This window comes from Bidens hawaiensis, unplaced genomic scaffold (assembly GCF_021521415.1).
Source record: "Bidens hawaiensis isolate Kalapana, Puna unplaced genomic scaffold, B.hawaiensis_p1.1 tig00000458_1, whole genome shotgun sequence".
NCBI classification, from domain to species: domain Eukaryota; kingdom Viridiplantae; phylum Streptophyta; class Magnoliopsida; order Asterales; family Asteraceae; genus Bidens; species Bidens hawaiensis.
Genome location: NW_027491030.1, coordinates 1,593,686 through 1,619,208, shown reverse-complemented (window position 1 = coordinate 1,619,208; position 25,523 = coordinate 1,593,686). Strand labels below are relative to the sequence as shown.

General features: G+C 41.0%; 2 protein-coding genes across 2 annotated transcripts; one reads left to right on the top strand and one right to left on the bottom strand.

Annotated features, from left to right (window-relative positions):
- Positions 1-3,295: 3,295 nt before the first annotated feature.
- LOC143626279 (flavanone 3-dioxygenase 3-like) lies at positions 3,296-5,003 on the bottom strand. Its single transcript, XM_077096422.1, has 2 exons — positions 4,759-5,003; positions 3,296-3,869 (listed from the first exon to the last, which is right to left on the bottom strand). The coding sequence occupies exons 1-2, from the start codon at positions 4,929-4,931 to the stop codon at positions 3,296-3,298; spliced, it is 747 nt and encodes a 248-aa protein (XP_076952537.1). The 5' UTR covers positions 4,932-5,003.
- A 7,377-nt stretch (positions 5,004-12,380) lies between these two features.
- On the top strand, positions 12,381-13,072 carry LOC143626270 (mavicyanin-like). The gene is made up of 2 exons (XM_077096414.1): positions 12,381-12,587; positions 12,667-13,072. The coding sequence occupies exons 1-2, from the start codon at positions 12,422-12,424 to the stop codon at positions 13,068-13,070; spliced, it is 570 nt and encodes a 189-aa protein (XP_076952529.1). The 5' UTR covers positions 12,381-12,421; the 3' UTR covers positions 13,071-13,072.
- The last annotated feature ends 12,451 nt before the right edge of the window (positions 13,073-25,523 follow it).

The following is a 25,523-nucleotide window of genomic DNA, read 5'->3' as shown; positions in this document are numbered from 1 at the left end:
GGCTCGTTGGCTCGAACTTAGGCTCATTTTACCTTCAAGCTCGAGCTCGACTCAGGTCATGGCTCGGCTCATTGGCTCGATCTTAGGCTCAAATAACTTCAAGCTCGAGCCAAGCAGAGTTGCCTCTTCTAATTTCAAGCTTGAGCTTGAACCCACACTGGCTTGACTCAGGTTCGACTTGTGAACAACCGTAGTTCAATTGCGGGTTAGCATCGCCATGACTCGTGCATATTGTTAAAAACGTCCATGAAAGATCACTGTGGCTACTGGCTAGTAACAAGATAATATGGGTCCAAAAAATATCCAGATAACAACAGCCTAATGGTGAGTTGGACCCATTAATAGTGACAACTGGTTGGCTCATCCGCCGCTTTGCGGCGTACTTGGGTTGTCAAGTGAATGTTGCGGTGCAAGCATATTTAGACCATATCAGTGTTGCTAATGTATTCTGCATTGCTGATTCATGCTAGATAATATCCAAAACATATATTTTACTTCTACATGCTAATACCCAAGTTACCATAACATTTAACTACTACATACTAATACCCTATACATAGGAGCAAGGACTTTTCACAATCAATATGGTCTTGTCTCGCCAAATTGTTCCCTTTTTGCTTGATATCTTTGATTGTGATATTCCCAAAAAAGCTTGTCCCCATGTTCTTCATTGCATGTTTTGCTTCTTTTCTCCTATATCGGTCGTTTATTAGATAGGTTAGGTACATGGATTTAAGTATTACATCAAGGGCATGTGATTCAAGCTGCAGTTTAAGAAGAGCCAGATTGATAAAGTTGACCCGGTAGGGGTAAAATATCAGTCGAATTGCAGAAAAAGGACATATTTGTCACATAACGTTCATAATAGCATATTTGACCAAAATGTCCTCCACAACATATTTGAGTAGGGCATGTTAAGTTTTCAATCAAACCAATGGTATATGCTATATGACTGTAACTAACTAACTGTAAAGTGATGACATAGCTTACATGTATCAACACAAACTTTGAGACAATCCCCATTGTCAATATAAAAAGGCAAGACAACAACAAAATGACGAACGACAGACATACGACCGATAACAGAAGCATTAGATGCTCGCATATGCTGTCGTGTATTAACATCGAGAATGACGGAGATGGCGTTTAAGAATTAGAACGTTCTTGTAAATCAATTATCAATGCAAAAGTAAAGTTACCTTACACTAATTAAAAGACCGCACTATAACAACACATGTGATTTATAAAACAAACTACAGATGACGACGACGACGTACCTTTAACAACTTGGCTCCAGTAATCGTGAAACAATAGCAACAAACGACCTGCTACAATCACATACGAAAACCCAAATCAATTACCAAAAGCACAAAACATAATGTCATCAAACCAGTGTTTTAAAAACCGGTTCAAACCGGCCGGTTGAACCGGTTAAACCGGATTTCGCACCATAGGCCGGTATTTTAAGTCCGGTATTTATGACCGGTTTGCAAGAACATCGTACCGGCGGTTTTTGTCTAAAATACCGGTTTTTACCGGCAAACCGGTTTTAAGCCCGAGAAATTTTTTATATTTGCGGCCCATATTTTTTCAAAAATACTTTTAACCCAACAATTAACATTCAAACTTGTAAACTTTATGACTATTTTTTAAAAATTGATTGCTTTTGCATTATTTTTCTAATATGGATTAACTTTTGGATTATTTTTTATTATACGAATCATTTAGTTTTGGGTTATTTTTGGATTGAAGTTACATTTATAGGAAATTATAAGGTAAAGTATTCAACCGGTTGAACCTCCCGGTATAACCCGGTACAACCGGTTGTACCATTTTTTAGCTCAATCCAATACACATAAAATACCGGTTTTTAAAACATTGCATCAAACATAATAAACTGTATCCTAAAGACAAAAAACATCATAGCTATCCGCTAGTCAAATACAATCTCATCCTAATTGTCCATTACTCAAAACAGAATTGAGCAAACGAAGACAAATATATTACTTGTCAAGAAAAAGAATACTTACCGAGATCAACGGTCGTTACTTTAATACATCACAACCAATAGCAGTTGTCGTAACAAAAACAAATGAACTGTTTTGTTAAAAGCTGACTTTTCCATGATCAATGTGACCCATAATAGTGACAACAAGGAGTCAATCTTGTAAATTATTAAGAAGTGAGCCATATTTGCAATGGCAAGCTGGTTCCTGTAGAAATAAGGAAAGGAATCTCCATACAAAAAATAAAAAATAAAATGAATAAAATAAGCATACAAATTAAATGGCAATAACATGAATTTTAAACATCTATAGCAAAAACACCAAAAAGTGATCCATGTACGAAGCTGTGGGAACCTTTTACCTTTGTTTTCATTAAAAAGAAACCTACACAACAAAAACACCAACATGTAAGAAATTATTATGAGCTGCTGATCTATTAACACAGAATAAAACACATTTAGGGTAAGAAAAAACAATATATGTTTAACAACTGACCATAGGCCAGCAAATTCAAGAAAATGGTGTATAAAGAAACCAAGGGAAAAATCATGTCCCGGTTTACAGTTAGGGCTTAGGACTTAAGTTATTTTTGGCCCAGAATCAATAATTCTTCGAGATTAACATCGAACTTATAAGTAACCTTAGCGTAGATCAATGCAGAAATTAGGGAATCACCATCGCCACCGTCTGAGAGGAATTAATTAAGATAGAGAGAGAGAGAGACCCATGCTTTGGTCTACTCAGTCTGGTCCGGCGGTGTGTCGTGTTTATGACTTATGAGCTATTTTTTGAAGTAGAGAAAGACAGCTGGAAAGTTAAAATACACGTGGAAGTACAACATGTAAAGCAAGTTGAACAACTCTAGTAGGCAGACAACTCCCAAAATTGTAGTTATATATATATATATAGCATGGGTACAGACCAAATGGCTAATAACAGAACCTGGAGTGTTCGAATTTTTATTTTTTTAATAAGAATCCTAGCTCCATCTTCCTCACATATCATTTTGACCATTTAATTTTACAAGAATATCATAAAATATCCTTAAGTTCATGACATGTTCTTTGTGGTCCTCCTAAAATAGCCAATTTCATTTTTAAATTTTAATTAAATTATCCAGATAACTATTTACTCAGATGGATTAATATTATTGAAACATATTTGGTAATAATCAAACACTTTTACTAGAACTGAAAACAAAGTACAAGTACAACTGAAGCAAACATATCATTATCTTAATGATTTATTGCAAACCTGATTATTCATTAAATTATATTCCTATTGAACTTCTAATTGATCGTGAGCGATCCAATGAAGCTCTTTCCTTCACCGATGTCGTTTTTAGTGAGAAAATCAAGAAAATCCTTAAAACTACTTTCTTTATAGTTTTTCGGATTCTCATCAGTAACAAGCTCTTCAGCAGTTGTCATATTCTCATGCATCCCCAAGCTATGGAGGCTTGCAATAGAAATCCTAGTTATCTCATTGTTGACTGTAACTCTATGTAGCATGCTTTTATATAGTCCATTGCTTAGCACTTCTACATGGTCACCAACATGGATTTGGAGTGCCCCGTGTTGCTCGGGAACCAGTTGCCAAGTACCACTAGACGGGTTCATGATCTCAAGGCCACTTGAGCTATAAAGAACTATGGTTATGCAACTATAGTCCGAGTGAGGTGGTAGCCCTAGAGTCATAGCTGGTTCTGGGCACGTCGGGTAGCAATTAACCGCCATCACTTGCATCCCGTCTTCCATCTTTTTTTCAATATATTTTGGGCCGATTCCTAAACTTTCAGTAATCGCTCCCATAATTTGAATGGCCAAAAGCCTTGCTTTTAAAGCATAATTCCCCATCTTTTCTCTACATCACAAGTTAGCAAATATATAATGCATAAAAATAATATAAGAACGATAAAAGGATTAACTTGGCAACGTCATAACAGGACGTATAACGTGCAATCTTTTTTATAACTTAGAAAGTACGTCATACCCGCCAAGTATAAACCATATGTATAACTAGTTATGATATTTCATCACGTGCGCTACAAGTTCCGATGTATGTGAAAATATACGTAGTTTTAAATCCTGTTCAGGATGGAATAGTTAGGCGAAAAATGATGTGTTATTGTTATTCATTTGATGTACAACAAAATACCTTTTTGCATACGCATGCCTTAAAAACAAAGTATCACAATACTTACCTCATGAGTTTAGCATAATTTCACCCACGCTTAAAACCCAATAAGTGGGATCGAACCAACGACGTCAAACAGAAGAAACCCTTAGAAGAATCTAGAGTAATAGAAATGATAACACCAATGATCTTGTATAGCATAACCTTTTCTAATAATTTAGATTCTTAATTTTGTTATTTTTCAAATGCTTCATGTCCAAAAATAGCTCTAGTAGATGGTTTCGAGTCTTTTGTCTTATATAATTAATACTTTTTTTTCTTTTTTTAAATCTCCAACTAGTTCCGTACTTCCTGTGAAAAGATCACATTAGACACCAATGAAACATAGTTTCAGGTGTGATGATCAAGTGGGGTTTGTTTTAAAAATTGAAATTATATTAAAAAATATTATTAAACAATGACAAAAATAGATATGTTGATGTATGGATTCAAGTGGGGTCTGTTTCCAAACAATAAAAAGATTATAAAAATATAGGACCTTTGTAGGATATTTATAAAATGTTTCATTAAATGACATGTACAAGTAACTAGGTCCTAAACATGATTGTGATATTACCTATAATCTGGTGGGTTATTAGGCCATTGTTGAATCCATTCATTAAGAGGATGAGCATAATGCTTAAGAAAAACCCTCCAAAACTGAATTTTGTCCACTCCATCTTTTATACTTGTCCCGTAACGAACTGGCTTGTGAACATCTTTCGACATGAATTGTGCCTTCTCCGACATTGGCAAGTTGAAAAACCGAAATGCAGTTTCGAGTGCTTCATCGAGCACCTTCTGTGGTATCCCATGGTTAATAATCTATTTCTCACATTAAATGGACCGATTAAATCAAGAAAGTAATATGTGTTAAGAACCAGCATTAATATTGAAAACGTTACAAAAAATAAAAACTCACTTGAAAGAACCCTTTCTCACGACACGCATTTCCAATGTTCTTGACAATCATAGGGTGTTGAGCAGGGTCGTTGAATCCAGCAAAGTCAACAACCACAACATCTGCAGTTTCAGGGGTCAAACTAGGTTTATCTGATGATGGGATTTCATAACATTTAGGAACATGGGAGGACCCAGTTTCTTGCGGTGTTTCACCCATTGGATACGGCTTGGTCTCATCATGATCTTCGTCGCTTTCCATGTTAGAATGTGAATGAGTAGTGAGTTTGCAACTTCTATTTATAGGGATTTCAATGTTACATTACGAACTTCTTCCACAATATTCTTACTATAAATAAAAACATATAAAAAAGATGGTGACTGAAGTGTAAAGCTCGTTTTGGTAAGATGCTAAAAGTAGAGTTTTTGTGGCGCCAACCGCAAGCAAGTTGGGTTGAGGGGCGTTCAGAAACAGCCTTAATTTATAAGTTTATTTAGCATATATTGCCAAAATCTGTTCCACAACTATAGGAATTTATTGTCTCTTCTATACATTTGCATCAACTTTTTTTAATGTAGCTTTGTATTGCAAATTTGTTCTTGTGCCATGTGTCTAGGAAATCAGAACTCTTAATATAACTTACTGATGAAAATAAACGGCATGTAGTCGGAAGACATAATGCGACACAAGGCGCGTGGGAGATGGCGTCTAAGCCATAATTACACATAAAGTTAAATAATCACGTAATATATAACAGTAACTTCGCAACTAATATGATAGCTAAGCAACTTATATTAAAATTTCACAATTTACATAAAAAGCCTATGAAAACTTGGAAAAAAAATCTGCAATTACATGGGATACCATTTTTACCCCTTAATGTCATTTTTATTCTTTTCACATATAGTTAATTGCTTGATTGGTTCATGTGCTTTTCATATATTAAGTCGTTGGCCCTGAACGGTTAATAATTACACATTTAATCCTAATAGTTGCAAACTAATTACTAAAATGGTCGAGACATATGAATTTTGTAACTATGGTGGTCCTTACCGGCTAATGACGTTAAAATTTTCAATTAAGTCCATGTAAAATGACCAAACTAACCTCAATAATAATAATAACTAGAAACAAGTAATTAATACGAAGTTCGTTCAGAGTATTTTAACTGAACACAAATAGTTGATTCGCCGAAGAATTAGTTGTAGCAGCGGTAGTAATGGTGGTTTCGGCAATCAGCTAACCCTAAATCGACATTGTAGAGTTTAAGGTCAATTTTCGAAGTGAATTTTTGAGGTAAAGACTCTAGAAAACTGATGATTGATGTTTTAAATTGAGAAAACTTAGATTGCTAATTAATGATTGAATTTTAAATTGCAATTGATAAAATCGAAGTGATATTGATCTGTAGAGTCGATTTAGGGGTTATGAATGTTAAGTGGCGACTAGCGGTGTTGTAGCGGTTGGGTGATGGTTGTGACTGGAGACTGGAGAGTAGGGGCTGGTGTGTCACACTCCGACCAAAGGCGGCGGAACATGCCGGGGTGCAACGTGATTGGACAAATACACAAGACACTATTAAAGTGACAATATTTAATCAACTCATTAATTTCATTCAATCACCAAAGTAACACATATTGTTCATACAAATAACATCAAAACATAAGAAATAGATATTGTTCATTCTTCTAATAACCTAGCGGTATCAAAATAGAATGACGTCTTCAAACTCCAACTCAAGTAATAATCAAACCTGTAACATGCATAAAATAACATTTGTCAACACGTATGTTGGTGAGCAATTTCATAGTTTTAAGTATATATAATATGAGTGAAATCCACAAACGTATATGAGACTATAAATAAAAGCATCAATCATGGTATATAAAACATATGTAAATGAGGATCCTTTACATACTTGGATAATGAGGCCCTATTCTACTAGCACAAGGCTAAGTAGTTAGGGGAGCGTATGATCATACTTAATGAGGCTCAACAACAACATAAAATAAACACTCGCGCACGTAAAGCATATGAGACATATAACACACAATAGAGCAATTATTTTAGCATCATATACCCTAAAGTTTGTGGTTTGAGAATTGAGTATAATATAAATCATTTTTGTTTGAATAAGTATGCATGTTACCCAAAAGATAAAAGTGAAAACGGGGGATGAAATGTACTCACGTTAACTAAGTAACTTGAAAGATTGATTCGTGAATAATCGGAGATCGGGTTTAACAAGCAAGACCTAGATTAAACGGGTCTTAAGTTAGTAGGTAGTCTTGGAAGGGTTTAAAATAAAATATGACAAGTAAAGTAAATAAATGAAGTTTATGGTTTAAAAATGTAAATACTTGGGAAATTAAAGACATGTTATAAAAAGTAAGTTTACTCGAAACCGGGTCTTGGTATTTCATTCATAATTATTACTCAACCTATGTTAAGTAACTTATGTAAGTTATAATGCACTAATGCAAGACCCTTTGGGTATATGAACACCAAACAAGGTTTTAATCGAGTGTTCGGATTTGTTAACTTGGGTCTAGATAATTAACTAAACTCAAAGTTAACTTTCCAAAATGTTTTGAGATAACTCAATAAAATCGAAAGACTTAACCAAGTATATAGTTCTATTATGAAGAACCTTAACGTCCGATAAGTGTGTATTTGGTATCACCGGTCCAAGCTTGTTATAAGATCAAGTTGGATACCGACACACCAAGTAAGTTGATAAAATACTTAAAATTAGTTTAAAATACATTCTTGAAGAAAAGATGAGTTTCGATGGCCAAAAACACACTTGTGTGTCTTAGGCAAGTGAACTCGGTTTAGTTCGGTTTTGGTTCGGTCCTTGACTCGGAATGATACCGAGGATGGTTGCCACATACCCAAATACCATAGAACTATCAAAATGGTTTTAGAAGTTACAAGGTTCAAATCTTTCATAAACATGTTTATTAAACTATTTTAAACAAAACTAGTAAACAAAACTATTTAAAACAAAAGCTAGTAAACAAGAGTTCGGTCTTGGTTCGGTCTTGATTCGGGTCTAATCTTGGGATGAAACCGAGACTAGTGACTTCATAACCAATACCATGAAACTCTTTAAACATGAATTAAAAGCTAAACTACTTACAATATGAACAAGACTAGGAAAACATTAAAGGAAAATAGTATAAACAAGAACTACAAAGAGTTCTCCATGTAGCCTTGCCTTGTAGCATATCACCTCCCGAAGAAGATGAAAGCCGAAGGAAACAAGGGGTGCATATTATATATATGTTGTGCCACAAGATATGAATTAATAAGTAACAAACAAGAATTAAAGAAGGTTATTGTTTGATTATTAAGAACCTTAGAGGTTAGAGATATGAACTTTATTTGGGAGAGAAAGAAGATGAATGAGCAAAGAATAATGAAGTGGATGGGGTTGTTTATATAGGGAAGGAGTCAAACTTGTTTTCCTTGTTTTATATCAATACTTGCATGTGTTTTTTTTTTTTTAAAAGGTTTAAATAATACAATCTAGTAACAAATCCAAAAGGTAAGAGATGATTATGAAACATAAAAATCCAACATTTTATATTAGTGAAAGATTTGGTTTACAAATCGGGTCGGGTTTTGATACAAATACAAAAAAGATCGAAAATGACGAATGTTACATGGTGGTTTTGACTGGAGGGGGTAGCGTGTAGTGGTTCTTTATATGAAAATGGAGGGTTTAGTCTAGGGTCTTCTACGGTGGTGTGGGGGTGGGTGGTATTAGTGGTGGTGGTTGTTAGTTCGACGGTGGTGGATGTTGGATGGGGTGGTTGTTATTATAATTATTATTGTGGGTAGTTTGGTCATTTTACACGGACTTGACTGTCAAAATTAACGACGCTAGTCACTAAGACCTACTATAGTTACAGAATTCATAACTATAGACCACCTTAGTAATAGTTTACAACTATTATGATCAAACATATAATTATTGAAGTATTAAAATTTGAGATCCAATAGTATAATATGTGCAAATCGTTGGGACCACCGACCACCGGACCAACCAAACAATTAACTCTTACACGTAATTACATTGTAATCTTGTAATATCCAACTTGTAGTTGTAATCTTTTGTTGTTATAAATGTAATTTTATTTTATTATATAATTGTGAAAAATAAAAAAATGTTAAGTTCAAACTATGTTGTTAGATGTGTCCTTTGGAAACAAATGTTGTTAGATACTTAGAGGTGAAGTGAAAAACCGATGCATATGTTTCTGTTTCTATTTATGAAGTGGTTCCAATTGGGAGCACGTGGATATGTTGTACGTGTACGTTGCCTCAAATTCCGTAAATTGCAAACGACACCCCTCAACTTGTTACGGTTTTTCTTTGACTTTTAAACATGTCATTCGCACGATCGATTACTTGTTTTCTTTTACAACTTGATTCCCGTACGTAGGGGGAGGGGTGGTGGATGTGGTGGCATCACCCAAAATCCATCACATGTGATGGTTTTTTACTAGGGGTGGTGATGTGGTGTGATGATGTGTGATGGAATTGTTTATTTTTTATTTTTTTTTGTAACTTAAAAAATTAAAACAATATTTAAAAGAACTTAAAAATAAAAACAATAGTTACTAGAACATAATTCAACTTAAAAATTAGAATTAAAAAAATAAAAGTTACAATAAACGTCTACTCATCGTCTGAATCCGGGAATTCCAACCCTAAAGAATCTATAAGCTCAACTAGATCTCATCTCAACCGATAGTGAATATCTTCATCCCGCAAGTCTAATTGGACATCATCGGGAACGGGAACTTGAGTCGGAGGATCTGGTACCCAATCTGGAGAAATTGCATTTCCATCTTATTTTATTAACATATTGTGTAATATGATGCATGCATACACGTAGCTAGAGATCGTGACTTTTTTCATTGCACAAACCGGTCGACTAAGTATGCACCATCTACCCTTTAAAACACCGAAAGCTCTCTCGACATCTTTTCTTGTCGATTCTTGCAACTTCTTGAACGCCTTTTCATTGGTCTCGACAGGAAACGAAAAGGCTTGCACAAAAACATACCAGTGCGGGTAGATACCATCGACGAGATAGTAGCCACGTCTGTAATATCTCCCGTTGACAACATACGGACAGAAAGGTGCGGTGCCATCTGTTACGCTCTGAAACAACGGTGATGTGTACAAAACAGTGATGTCGTTGTTTGAGCCGGGAACACCAAAATAAGAATGCCCAATCCATAAATCATTTGACACAACCGCTTCTAGTGAGATGGTCGGTTGTTTGATATCACCCCTAACATACGCCCCTCGCAAATCCCGTGGAAAATTCCTCCATTCGATATGTGTACAATCGATGCTACCGAGCATCCTTGGAAAATGCCATCTAGCCTCGTGTGCGGCGTAAAGACGTGTAAATTCGTGTCTTGTTGGTTTTTGTAGAAACTCTTTGGCATATAATTTTATAATCGCGTTACAAAAGAATTGTAGACATTCACGTGAAGTTCTCTCAGACATTTATAAGTATTCATTGAATTGGTCGGGTGGGTTACCTGTCGCTAGTTGACGAATAACGGATGTGCATTTTTGAAACGCCGTAAAACTTCGTTTGCTTCTCGCGTCGTAAGATTCTTGAAACCATTCTTCGTTTGCTTCGACGTCGGCTACAATCTTTAAGAATAAAGATTTCGGCAAACGAAAGCGTTCCCTAAACGTCTCGTCATTGTATTTCGGCTCCTTCACAAAATAGTCGTTCATTAGCACGCCGTGGGCATATATACGATCACACACCACCACTTTTTTCTTTGGACGGCTCGGGCCTTCAAGTTCTTTATATAGCAACGGGAACCATTCGAGAATGTCATCGTCCGAAGACGAAGAGCTATCAGTGTCTAAGGGCATCGAGTGTTTCGGAAATTCCATATTTTTTTTTTGTGAATGAAGGGGAAGTTTGAGAGTGTTTTTGAGTTGGATTTGGTTTTAATTTGGATTTGGTTTATGTTTTTGTTTTGGTTTTATATTGGTTTTTTTTTATTCACCCCCCCCCCCTCCTCCCAACGGCTACATCCCAACGGTACAATTCCTTGGAAAACACCAAGCGTGATGGCCATCACGCAAATCACCTCTTTTCTGCGTGACAAGGGGGCGGCGGCGGTGTGGAGATGGTCACCACGCGTGATGGGTGATCCATCACGTGGTGCCCCGTCCCCCTTATCAGATACATATGCAACTTTGATAACAATTAAAAAATAAAAAAATTACTTGTGAGTTTCATTTCAATAACTTGTATTTGTATTAACTATGAAGTATAGATTTACATTGTTTGTTTTGATTTCAGCCCTAAACCCTAAACACTACATAAAAGTTAAAATATTGTTATCTTTGTCTAACTCTCTGACTTAACATATTGTAAGGACATATATCACTTTAAAACGAGTTTCACATACTTAACTTTTATGTAGTGTTTTATAATCTTTGTAGTAAATCCGTTTAATATTCAGATGACATCTTTCATTAATACAAATATGTCAAGTATACGGATACAAGATGGGAGTCTCATAATTCACCCATACATGTTGGGAGTCTCATAATATACCCACTTAGGCTGAGATCCTTACAATACACGTACACTTTCAAGTTTGACACATGGCAGGCACGTAGTTGCTCATCATCAGAGGAGGACACGTGGCTGGTTACTAACCTATTTTACGACACTTGTCACACTCACACACATGGTGCCGCCACACAGCGACACTTGTTACATGACCAGGTCGAACCACATAAAAATAGTAAGGCAGCTCTCAAGCGTTCTATTAATATGAGACAAACTCATTTCTCTTCTAACCAATGTTCACTCAACTACAGTATCTATATCGCATTCATCTTTACTCTTTGGACACATTAATAATTTCTTTATTAGTAACAAATACTAATAAATATTATTTATTCAAAAATTTCCAACACCTTATAATAATAATAATACTTAAAAAAAGGATGTTGAACTGCCATGCACAACATTTTCTTGCTTCTAGCCACCAAACCTCAACTTCACTTTCTTCTTCATCAACCCACGTATAATTAGTTGACTGACGCTTTAGCCAGTTGCACCGTACAACTTCATTATTAAAGAACGAGAGAATCGTATACCCCTCCACCGTTGGATCTTAAATTAATCAAAATGATAAAAATAGTAACAATAATAATAACTTTTTAATCATTAGTTACATGGTGGTTGGTTTGGTCATCTAAATTTTTATAAATACAAAGCAACCAACCTTAACTATATATGCACCACAAGAATCTTAAAAGGTCATATTGAAACATTAACATGACAAAGCAACTTGCCTTCGTGGTTCTTGGTCTTGTAGCCTTTGGGTTTGCGATAACATCGGATGCTAACACGTATATAGTCGGGGACAACTCTGGTTGGGACATTAGCACGAATCTCGATACATGGGAGCAAGGGAAGAAGTTCATCGTCGGTGATGTTTTGGGTAACTATTTCTTTCTGTATTTATAAAGTTTAGTTGTTAAAATGTTATTAATAAACATTTTTTTTCTTTTTGTATTCAGTATTCCAGTATGCGTCTACAGACAGTCTTTGCGAGGTAGGCCAAGAGAGTTTTCGAACATGCAACACAACAAACGTTATAAAATGTTATAGTAACGGTAACACATCCATTCCTCTTACGAGTCCGGGAGAAAGATATTTCCTTTGTGGTAATAAGTTGTACTGCTATTCTGGAATGAAACTAGATGTGATAGTGGAGAGAAACCAATCAGCTCCAGCTCCAGCTCCAGCTCCAGCTCTAGCGGAAGCACCTCTTAGTGGTGTACCCGACGTAGAGAGCGGTGGCTCCAAGAACAATAACCCTTCAACTATAGTACCTAGTGGTGTTGTGTCAATTCATGTTGGATCAAATCTAGTTTTTATGGGACTTTTGGGGTTTTGGAGCATTTTGTTGTCACTTGTGTAATTGTATAATGAGTACACATTGTAATATCTTTCATTCGTATGACATGTTATTGAATTTTTTGTAATTTTAACATATTGTTGAATTTGTTATGAGAAATAATTTAATTAATTATCTTGTAAAGGTGCAAATATCGACTGACTGGTTTTAGGAATATCGATTACTAATCGTAACCAGTCATTGGTCAAACGGTCAAAACCGGTTATTGCAGCAACTAAAATGTTGGTAACCATTTTTGAGTGTGAGTGAAAATTCCATAACCTGTCTAACCAGTTTCGATTATTAACCTATATCGTTTAAAATTACTAGTTTTATTAAAAAAAATTATATAAAAAAGTAACTAACTACTAAAATATATAATAAAACGAATGACAAACATAGATAAATGATAAAAAAACAAACACGACAAACACATATGACAATCGTGGTTCACTGATATGTTGCCACTTGCTTGTCGCCTTGTCTTCATCTTTAATGGTCCACTGTGTAGCATTCACCTTCATTTCTTGGTTTCATCGCCTTGCAATTTTTACTAACGAGCCATTTTAGTGTTGTTTGGCATTAGTGTCATAAGTTTAACTTCGACCATATTTTGGGGGTTGAAGAGGTAGGTCCCCGCAAAGACCAGTTGGACCCGCAAGACACACCTTGAAGAGGTACGTTTGCGCAAAGACCAACTTGATCCGCAGGACCCACCATGCTCAGAGATGAAGACCTCACACGCAGTAAGCCAACTGTTCCCGCAGGAAAGCCTCCCTTGGTACAGTACCCTGCCTGTTCCCGCAGCTGTGGGTACAAGCCAAGAGGGAAGGCTACCCGCACTAACAGTAAGGCTACACGCATAAGGCACTAACTCTTATACTTCAGCAATGTCACCTGAAGGAATGAGCAGGGCGGGAATATTCCTGCCCAAAAGAGCCAGTCCGTACGCTTCCAGAAGATCTTTTGTACTATACCTACCAAGGTATGGACAAATAGACAAGATCTGACAAAAGCAGCCCATGAACCAATCACAGGGTGACAGCTCACCGACAATAGTACGAGGAGGAGCACGCTCCAGTACAAAATGTCACTATCAGCCGCGGCCTACCCACCAACTCCCATCGTGGCACGAACGTAGCCCGTGGTTGGTGGAAAAGGAATATTATATACAGCTGGCCGTACCTGCTTGGAAACCTACCTTCGGCTATAAATACTCCAACACCTTGGAACGGTATCATGATCTTATCTTCTCTCTAGCTATTTCTCTCAATATACACTTATATTCAGAGCAATCTAGTCTGATTCTCACGCCGGAGGGTGGTCACAAGGAGGAACCCCCCCCCCTTCTCAGTGACGAGCTTACGGTGTCTGTTTTGCAGGTTGAGAAGAATAACCATCTTTGCCGGACCTAACCCTCGTGGGAAACATCTACTTAACCCCCAGATTATCCTTAATCTGCCGGGGTCACTTAGTGTTTCTTCAGGGGTTCTATGTGTTGAGTATCAAAACAATGTTTTCTTCGACAAAATAAGAAGAGGAAGCTTGGTATTTGGCAGTCAAGGATAAACTTCGACACCTCATCCAGCTCTCGCCCTCTCTTAGGCGTAAGGGACAACACGCACCCGTCGAACCGGAATCCCAGATGGACGCCACTCACCAAAAGCGTCACCGAGATATTTGCCACCGAGAAACTCCCATGGCCAAAGGCTCCAATAATCCGACAGCGTCATAACGCTGATCAGAGCAAATCCTGTGACTTCCACGGGACCAAAGGCCACACCACGGAGGAATGCACATCTTTGAAGGATATCGTCGAAACATTCGTCAAAGATGGGAAACCCACACACCTCGTGGCGTCAATCAAGAACGGAGGGAGGAATGACAATCGGTACAAAGGCAATGGACGAAAGCCCGTCGACATCAGCATTCACATGGTTCATGGCAACGTCAGAGGAAGAAAACGACGAACAACAGAGCCAAGTGCGTGGAAGGAAGCTGAAGTGCGTTTCCCGCGTGTGCCAGGAGAGCCCAACAAAGAAGGCCCCATAGTCATCAAAAGCCAGCTGGGGCACTACATCACCTCCCGCACTCTTGCTGATAACGGCGCTTCGTCAACGGTCATGTACAGGCAGTTCTTCGACAAGCTAGACGACGAAGACAAAGAACGCCTAGAAACAGTTTACGCCTCGATGGAAGGGTTCGATGGCAGCACAAACACCCCCTTGGGTATCCTATCCTTCCCCGTCACTCTCATGGACGGGAAGTACTCCCGCACAGAAGACGTGGACTTCGTTGTAATGAGGAAGCCACACCACACATACGACATTCTCTTTGGGAGAGATGGGATGACAAGATTTAATGTCGTGGTGTCTTCAGTCCATGGGATGATGGGATGGCCAACAGCTGAGGGTGTCGCGATGATCACGGGTATTCCCGAGGTATGCATCGCATCTGTCTCATCTAAACCCAAACCAAAGATGGCTAAACCAACCATTACCGAGCCGGAAGAATGGGCCTTTAATGGCAAGCACCCTGACCAGGCCGTTACCATTGGCCCAACGATCACTAATCCCACGCGCACCTTACTCATTCGCTTACTGCAAAAAAATGCTGACATCTTCGCGTGGACACCAGCTGACATGACTGGTGTACCCCCGAAGTAAGGCGGAGCATAAGCTCAAGTGTGACCCGGCTTTTACGCCGGTCATACAAAAGCGTCGCGTAATGGGTACGGAACAGGCTAACGCGTGTAGAACCCAAGTCAAGGAACTCCTCGACGCAGGCATCGTACGCGTTAGTAAATATCAAACATGGGTTGCAAATCCCGTCATGGTACCGAAATCCAACAAACAATGGCGCATGTGCATAGATTTTAAAGACCTAAACAAAGCATTCCCCAAGGATTGTTACCCGTTACCCGAAATTGACCTTAAGGTAGATTCGTTAGCACCGTTTCGCCTTAAATGCTTCCTTGATGCGTATAAGGGATACCATCAAATCCACATGGCCGTTGACGATCAGGACAAAACAGCATTTTGGACGCCCGATGGCACATTTTGTTACCAAATGATGCCATTCGGACTTAAGAATGCTGGGTCCACGTACCAACGCCTGATGGACAAAGAGTTCCATGCCCAAATCGGGAGGAACTTAGAAGTTTACATGGATGACTTGGTCATCAAAAGCCTTGAGCCAGAGGCGATGTTGACAGACATCGAAGAAACTTTCAACACGCTCAGAAAAATAAACATGAAGCTCAACCCGAGCAAGTGTTCCTTTGGGATGGAAGAAGGGAAGTTCTTAGGAGTCATCGTTACCAAAGATGGCTTCATAGCGAACCCTGAAAAGGTCGAAGCCATTATGAAAATGGAATCACCTACTATCATCAAACAGGCTCAGACACTGAATGGACGACTAGTCGCACTTAACCGCTTTTTGGCAAACCATGCGGATAGGTCGTTCCCATTCGTGTCAACATTGAGAAATTGCTTGAAGAAAACGCACTTCCGCTGGACACCAGAAGCGGAAGCAGCTTTTCAAGAGATTCGGTCACGCTTGATCGAACTCCCAACGCTCACAGCACCAGAAATGGGGGAGGAATTAATTCTCTACCTCTCCGCCACAGACAGAGCAACCGGGGCAGTCTTACTAGTATAACTAAAAGGCATCCAGATGCCCATCTACTATGTAAGCCGCGTCTTAACGGACGTGAAAACCTGGTACTCTACCCTGGAAAAATTAGTCTTAGCACTTGTACAGGCTTCACGCAGGCTAAGACGATATTTCCAAGGTCACCCAATCACCATTCTCACCAACTTCAAACTTGCAAACGTTCTAGGCAAACCCGAGTTGTCGGGACGCCTAGCCAAATGGGCAATTGAGTTGGGGGAATACGCGATAAAGTACAAGCCAAGACCAGCCATAAAAGGCCAGATCTTGGCCGACTTTATTGTGGAAGTCCCCGCATCGCGGGAAAAAGAGTGCCAGGAAGAGGCTCAACCCTCTCCAGCACAAGACATTAACGATGTCTGGCGACTCTATACTGATGGAGCAGCCAACAATGAAGGTTCAGGCGCAGGGTTGAAACTAACTAACCCGGCAGGCCAAGAATACACTTACGCTATTCGGCTTGATTTCCCAAGTACGAACAATGAAGCGGAGTACGAAGCATTCTTGGCCGGATTAAGAATTGCGCGTAAGTTGGGAGTGAAAAACTTGGAAGCCCACGTGGACTCCATGCTAGTAGCCAACCAGATAAACGGGACGTACACGGCCGTGAATGACATAATGGCCCTGTACCTTGCGCAAGCCAAAACCCTTATGCGCGATTTTAACGATTGCAAAGTGGTGCACATCAAGCGAAGCGAAAACAAATCTGCGGATGCGTTAAGCAAGCTTGCATCGTTAGCCTTCACCCACTTGGGAAAGGACATCCGCGTTGAACTTCTTGGAGCACCATCAGTCCCGCACAAGGAAATTTGTGTCATCCAAACCGGCACGGAAACATGGATGACACCAATCATAAATTACCTTGCAGCGGGTGTACTACCAGAGTCGAAGACACAGGAAAGAAAGATACGCTGTAAAATCACTGAACTATCAACTCGTTGATGACATACTTTACAGGCGTAACTTTCTTGGCCCACTCCTCAGATGCGTTGACGACCAAGATGCCGACTACCTCCTAAGGGAAGTACACGAAGGCATCTGTGGAGTACACGCAGGTCCACGCGCAGTTGTAGCTAAGCTAAACAACGCGGGATACTTTTGGCCGGGGATGCACACGGATGCGCTGGCCTACATCAGAAAATGTAGGTCCTGTCAGCTTTACGCACCCAACATGCATCGCCCGAAGAACGAACTTGTTCCAGTCACTTCTTCATGGCCATTCCAGAAGTGGGCCATCGATGTGACAGGCCCATTTCCCACAGCAGCAGGGAACGTTCAGTTCCTAGTGGTAGCCATTGACTACTTCACCAAGTGGATAGAAGCAAAACCCTTAGCCCAAACAACCGCAAAACATATCAAAAAATTTATTTGGGAATTTATTATTTGTCGTTTTGGAATTCCACAGAATTTGGTGAGCGATAACGGCACCAACTTTGCTGACAAGAAGCTACAAAAATGGCTGAAAGAGCTTCAAATCACTCACACCTTTACCTCAGTGGCACACCCGCAGGGTAATGGTGAGGTGGAAAGAGCAAACAAGAGCATCGTCGACGGCATAAAGAAGAGACTCTTGGAGCATAGATCCGGCTGGGTGGACGAAGTTCCACATGTCCTTTGGGCAAACAGAACGCTGAAAAAAGCAAGCACGGGCGAAACTCCGTTCAGCCTAACCTATGGCACTGAAGCCATGGTTCCAGTCGAGATTGGTCTACCCTCACCAAGAGTCATAACTCAACCAGAAAACAATGATGCGGAAAGACGGTTAGACCTTATGCTAACCGAAGAACGCAGAGACTTAGCCACAGCGCGTGAAGAGAACTACAAGCGACAAATGCAAAAGTACTACAACACGCGGGTAAAACTCTGCAACTTCAATGTCGGAGACTACATACTGCGTAACAACGAGGCTTCGAACCAAGAGCGCCCAGGAAAGCTGGCCCCGGTCTGGGAAGGGCCATACATTATTAAAGAAGTTTTGGGAAAGGGCGCATACCGGCTCGAAAGGCTCGATGGCACCCCCATCCCAAGAACATGGAATGGAGCTCAATTACGCAGATGTTACATGTAGATCAATTCCAAACTTGTAAAGAAAAGGCCTAGAGCCACTTCTAATGGAAATGATTCTCCTTATCACATTGTGTTGATAGCCTTACCTTTATACTTATGAACTGACCACACTGATATGCCGGTATTCACCGCATAAATAAGTGAGGGAGGAAGTAAGTCGTTGCGTGTGGAAAGCGGCACAATCCGCATAAACACAAAAACAGCAAATATTTCTAAGGGGAAGATGAGGAAAACCTTCACGCAGGTCAGATATAGATGAAGTTTGGTCATCCTACTAAGTGAAAGAGACGGTCCTACCCGCACAATCATGATAGAGGAAACATAACATTAACCTATTATTTGACACGCGCCAAAAGGTTAACTTATTCAAAACACTTAGAAAATTGCTAAGTTAAACTAAAATATGCATGAGCAAATCATATAATGTTTACAAGACAAGGCGTTAACAAAATATTTTTATTCATAATAAAAATATTTGAGAACAGCGCAATAAAAGTTGTTAAAACATTATAAAATGGCTAGGTATCTACCCGCCTACAAAAAATACAAATCTATCCTAACGGTTGGAAGGAATCTCAAGATTCAAGCATCGGGAGCACTTCCTTCAAACCCACTTGAACCCGCACCATCAGTCGGCTGCGGCGGTTCGAGGAAAGATTTGAGAACAGCTAGCCCGTCATCAGCGGCATCAACTTCATTAATCTTCTCCACAACCGGATGCGGGAAGGCAGCATATTGGTTCACAGCTTGGTCATAGGCAGCTTCAGTGTTAACATCGTGTACAGGAAATCTGGAAGGCGGGATGCCTTTCTCTGCAAATCCTAGACCAAGCAAGAAGTCAGCCTTCTCCTCATCCTCATGAGAAGCGTTGAGGGCGCGCTCATGGCATCGTCATAAGATGTGTTCGCGAAAATCCGATGCACAACCTACAATAAAAAATATATATAAAAAACTTTTCTAAGTATAAAGAAAAGCGCAAAGCAAAGAAATTATGGAGCTACGCGTACCTGCGGCAACGCTTCTCGTAGAAGCCAATCCTTATTAGATAGAGCTTCTTGAAGGGTAGCTTGAGCTTGATCGCGGGCTCGTTCGGCTTCATTCTTGTTGAGGTTGGCAAGCAACACGTCCTTGGCAGCAGCCTCTTCAACGCCTTTAAGCTTGCGCTCAGTGCGATCAAGCACAGCCCTTTGATCCAAAAGCTCCTGTAGCTTCTTGGCATATTCTAAAGCCAAAGCCTCATGAGCCTGCTGAAGCTTCTCCAGTTTGGCTTTAAGCTCTTCATTCTCAACGCGCAGAGGCTCAGCAACGGCTTCGGCTTTGGTGGCCCTTTCGGTGGCATTACGCGCAGTTTCCTTAGCCAACCTAAGCTGTTCGTTAACAGCTTGGGTAGCCTTGGAACGGGCCTCATGCCTGGCTTGGATCTCGGCCTCAAGGTCCTTGAAGGCCTTCTCTTTCTCCGCAGCGATGGCGGCAAGCCTCTTGTTTTCCTCCCGCAGCGATCGCGCCTGAGCCACCTCCAGGCTACGCGCAATCTTTAACTTGTCGTTTTCACGACAAAGTAACTCGACACGCGGCTGCATCCGGGCGAGAAGGATTCGAAGCTCATTGGAAAACCTACCCTCCTGGTAGCTAGCCATTGCCTCCCCCAATGCACCGCTTGGAGCGGCATGGCGCGCCCAGTCGACGCAGTCAGCCGTCCTTAGAGTTGTTCCCCGGCGGATATTCCACCTTGGAGCATACACCTCATTGGAATCCGAAACTGCAAAAACAAAAAACAGTTAGGAAAAAATGATAAGAATGGATAATAGGCCAAAATAACCCCACGCACCTGTAGGGTCGATAACAGGCCGATAACCGCTAAACCCATCACCTGAACCTAAAGGATATCCATCCAAGAGGTCAAGGAGATGGGAAGGAGGCAAAGGTTGGACTCCCTCATCAACAGAGGTAAGTCTAGAGGTTCCAACTCTAAACATACCTGGAGAACTGGCCCCAACAGAGGTAGTCGCTGACGCCGAATGCGACAATGCAGAAGCCATTGAGGTAGACACCATCGGAGATGAACTCATTTGAGATGAACTCATAACCGTGGTAGCAGCCGCAGATGAGCTCGCGGAAAATGTCAGCGCCGGTCCGGTGAAGGATGTAGTAAAGATGGCATTAACGTCCGGCGGAGATGACGTCATAACTGGAACAGTTGCTTCAACAGCATGAGCAACTGAACCAGCACCAGAAACAGGCGCAGCCGCCTGGGTCATCGCCTCAGATAGGTTGACCAAACCTATCGTCGTGGGTCCTGAACCGCTTCCTCCCGCACCGCTCTCGAAAGCGGATAAGTCCACTCCTGCATGAAGAAAAACAAAAGATATTAAAAACAAAGGCGAAAGGAAATTCGGAAAAGGTACACAAAAAATATACTTACTGGCTTTCTTGATCCTGAAAGACCTGACTGGCGGAGATAGACCCGATGAAACTGGCCTCTTCGCGCCAGTCACCTTCGCAGCGCTTGGTGGCTCGGAAGTGACAGCCGTTGTCTCAACCTCTGAGACAATGGTCTCGTCACCACCACCAAGGTTCCCCGCCGCCTCCTCACTTTCTGTCTCAGAATCAGACTGATTCCCCAGGTCGACGGAAGCAACCTTCGCCTTGCCCTTCACGCCAGCAGCCTTCTTCTTCCTCACAAAGAAAGGCCCATCTGCGGATCCCTCATCAGAAGAAGACAAAATCAGAGGAATTCCAGCAGAAGTTTGAGCATGGAGAGGACGAGGATTAAAGAACTCCTTACCTGGCCGAGTGGCGCTTAAAATTTCATGGCCCGGCGGGTAGACCTCTACGAATCTATCCGCCGTCTGCTCCAAAATGGGCAACTCGTTCTCATCGAGATCACGAGTACCCAACCGTGCGGGACCACCAGTCTCCCGCGGATGCAAGAGCGACTGTAAGTCGTTCCCCTCTGAAATAAAAAAGATAATGTTAGAAGAAAATCCTAAACGAACACAAAAGACGGAGCATACCGTAAGGAATATAGTTCAAACCGTATTCAAGAACGATGGGTATTTGCGGCGTCCCAGACCCGGCATCCTTCCACACGCGACTCATCCCAAGCATCACCATCCCAGACTCCGCGAAGCGATAAACCGGAGTCTGGATCTGGGAGATCTTGGCGAACCATTCCGTCTCCTGGTAATTGGAGGCGTGAAGGTTAGGGAGTGCCCTCCCATTCTTGAACGTCATCGCGATGGGGACGACGCGAGCGGAGATGTAGAAACTCCCGCTTCCAAGAACGAAGACTACGCTCAGTAGCGCAGATCTTCAAACCCTTGATCCGAGTAACAAGGGTATACCAACCCTGGATGCACCTCCAAGTGTAGAAGGTCATCAGGCGGTCGACGCGAGGCTCGATACCCAAAATACGGCACACCCATTCGAAATGGCGAACTTTGGCAATTGCCATTGGGTGCATCTCCGTCAAGTGAACACCGTGTTTCTCCAGAACACGGTACACGAACTTCGTTAATGGGAATCTTAGATTCCCATATAGGAAGAACGAAGCGTAGACCCCTATCTTGCCCTTAGGGGCGTTGTATACGGTCTGGTTGGCCTCTGGGAACTCTGGCTCATACGGCTCCAGCATGAACTTCTTGACGATGTAATGGTATACATCGACAGAAAGAGTACACTAGCACTCGCCAGCAGTACTCTTATCGTCCTTATCGGACGTAGACGTCGGTTTCTCGAGGTAAATGTCAGACTCCTCGACGTTAACCTCAGGATCATGAGTAGAAGAAGACATTTTTTAAAAGTTAAAGAAAACGGTTTCAGGAGAATGCTCGCCGGAAAAGATGAGTATTCGCCGGAAATCGCTTAAAAGGAAAAGAAAGGTGAAGTGAAGGTATGGGACGAGATACACCCTCTCCCCCCTTATATACTCATCGCAATGAATGCGATGAATTTAATGCGGATGAGAGAGAAAGCGCAGGCTCAATGACACGGCGACACGTGTGGATACAGCAAGCTGGCAACAGGTGTCGGAATGGCACGTATCATGAAACTCGCGCCCACGCGCCTGAAAAAGCGTCCTGATTGACCACATGCTGTCACGTCGTCATAACTTCCTGCACGTCCTGAAACCGTCAGAAGACGCCAACGTCTCTTCAACCGTTTGGACTGTCCTTATCCTTTCACCAACTCTCCGAATTCCAAAAAGATTCAAAAAGATTCAAAAATAAGAGGGAATATACCCCTTACCTTGGAAAACAAGAAACCATAAAACAAGTGCGGGTACAGTGTCAAGGCGAAACCCTTCACATACTTAGCACTTGCAGGGAATTGAAGCCAAGAAGATACCTTGGAAAACAAGGAACCGTAAGACAAGTGCGGGTACAGTGTCAAGGTGAAACCCTTCACATACTCAACACTTGCAGGGAATTGAACCCAGGATGGATCTTATGGATCATGCTTGCAGAAAGGGAAATAACACCACCGCATGGCGGGAACGTTGAGAACTAGATTGTTTGAAGCTTCAAGGTGGAATTGGCTGTTTAACATACATAACTGATCACTATGTCTAAAACTACCAATACCCCGTGAAGAATCTATACAAGTGAAACTCAACGCTCCCGACTTGTGAAGAGGTTACACACCTACCCGCATCATATCCAAAGATCAGGCAGAAAAAATCGGGAATTTTCTGCAAGTGACATTAGGAAAACCGCGGGAAGAATCCCCACGGAGAACCTTAAAAAACGAAAACCCCTCTTTAAAACCCCTTGCTTAAAGTCCAAAAGTTTATCACTTATTAACAATTCATGAGAAGAACAATGGACTGGGGGGACTTGAAGAGGTAGGTCCCCGCAAAGACCAGTTGGACCCGCAAGACACACCTTGAAGAGGTACGTCTGCGCAAAGACCAACTTGATCCGCAGGACCCACCATGCTCATAGATGAAGACCTTACACGCAGTAAGCCAGCTGTTCCCGCAGGAAAGCCTCCCTTGGTACATACCCCGCCTGTCCCCGCAGCTGTGGGTACAAGCCAAGAAGGAAGGCTACCCGCACTAACAGTAAGGCTACACGCATAAGGCACTAACTCTTATACTTCAGCAATGTCACCTGAAGGAATGAGTAGGGCGGGAATATTCCCGCCCAAAAGAGCCAGTCCGTACGCTTCCAGAAGATCTTTTGTACTATACCTACCAAGGTATGGACAAATAGACAAGATCTGACAAAAGCAGCCCATGAACCAATCACAGGGTGACAGCTCACCGACAATAGTACGAGGAGGAGCACGCTCCAGTACAAAATGTCACTATCAGCCGCGGCCTACCCACCAACTCCCATCGTGGCACGAACGTAGCCCGTGGTTGGTGGAAAAGGAATATTATATACAGCTGGCCATACCTGCTTGGAAACCTACCTTCGGCTATAAATACTCCAACACCTTGGAACGGTATCATGATCTTATCTTCTCTCTAGCTATTTCTCTCAATATACACTTATATTCAGAGCAATCTAGTCTGATTCTCACGCCGGAGGGTGGTCACAAGGAGGAACCCCCCCCCCCCCTTCTCAGTGACGAGCTTACGGTGTCTGTTTTGCAGGTTGAGAAGAATAACCATCTTTGCCGGACCTAACCCTCGTGGGAAACATCTACTTAACCCCCAGATTATCCTTAATCTGCCGGGGTCACTTAGTGTTTCTTCAGGGGTTCTATGTGTTGAGTATCAAAACAATGTTTTCTTTATTACTTGAAAAAATTGCGTTGAGATTGAGCGGTTTTGCATATATTTTAGAGAGTATTTGAAATAATTAGAGGTGATGTAATTAAGCAAACTAAACACTCAATCTTAGTTCGGTGGGAGGGAGTGGGGTAGGATGGCCGAAATCATAATCAGTTGTAGTTAACTAGTTTCAAATCGACTCGTGTTTAAAATGCATAGCTTGTTCCTAGCCATCTGTTACAGTTGATTACTAACCAGTTTCTCCATACCTATTAGACATGCACAAACCGGTTAATTTAATAATCTGTTAGTTGTCAACTGTCAATCAACCGGTTAGATCGGTTGATCTGGTCGGGTACTAACCAGTTTTCAACCACCAAAATCCTAATCGGTATAACCTTAACAAACCGGTAAATAATCAGGAAAAATTGGTTTATAGAAAATACTTTAAAATAGGGGTGTGCACAGTTCGGTTAATAACCAATATCAAACGTGGGCTAAAAGTTTGCTTAAAAATACACGAAATGAATGATTAAATACATAAATTGAAGATATAAATATAAGAAATTGAGATGTTAGTACATGAAATTGAGATATAAATACATGAAAATGATAGTACTAAACAATTAATACATATAATACATGAAGCAGATGAAAAAAGGCTTGAAAATATGGAAAAAAATGAAGAGTTCAGCGCGGCTCGGTTAATTTCGGTTAATTGGTTTTCGGTTCGGTTTCGGTTATTGCTCACCCCTCTTTAAAAACCTAAAATCGGTGATTAACCGGTTTTGTAACCGGTTCAGGGCCAAATTGAAAAACCGGTTACTAACCGCTGACTTTTTCCGGATAGAAACCAGATAGAGAATCGGTTACCGGTTTGGATGTGCACCTCTAATATCGGTTATTGGTTATTAATTAGATTCGGTTAACCGTTTTATTTGGATTTCCCAAAACCTATGGCCCATGGGCTTTGAACTATACATAATTAACCCAGTGGTTTAATTCACTTCACTTTGTAT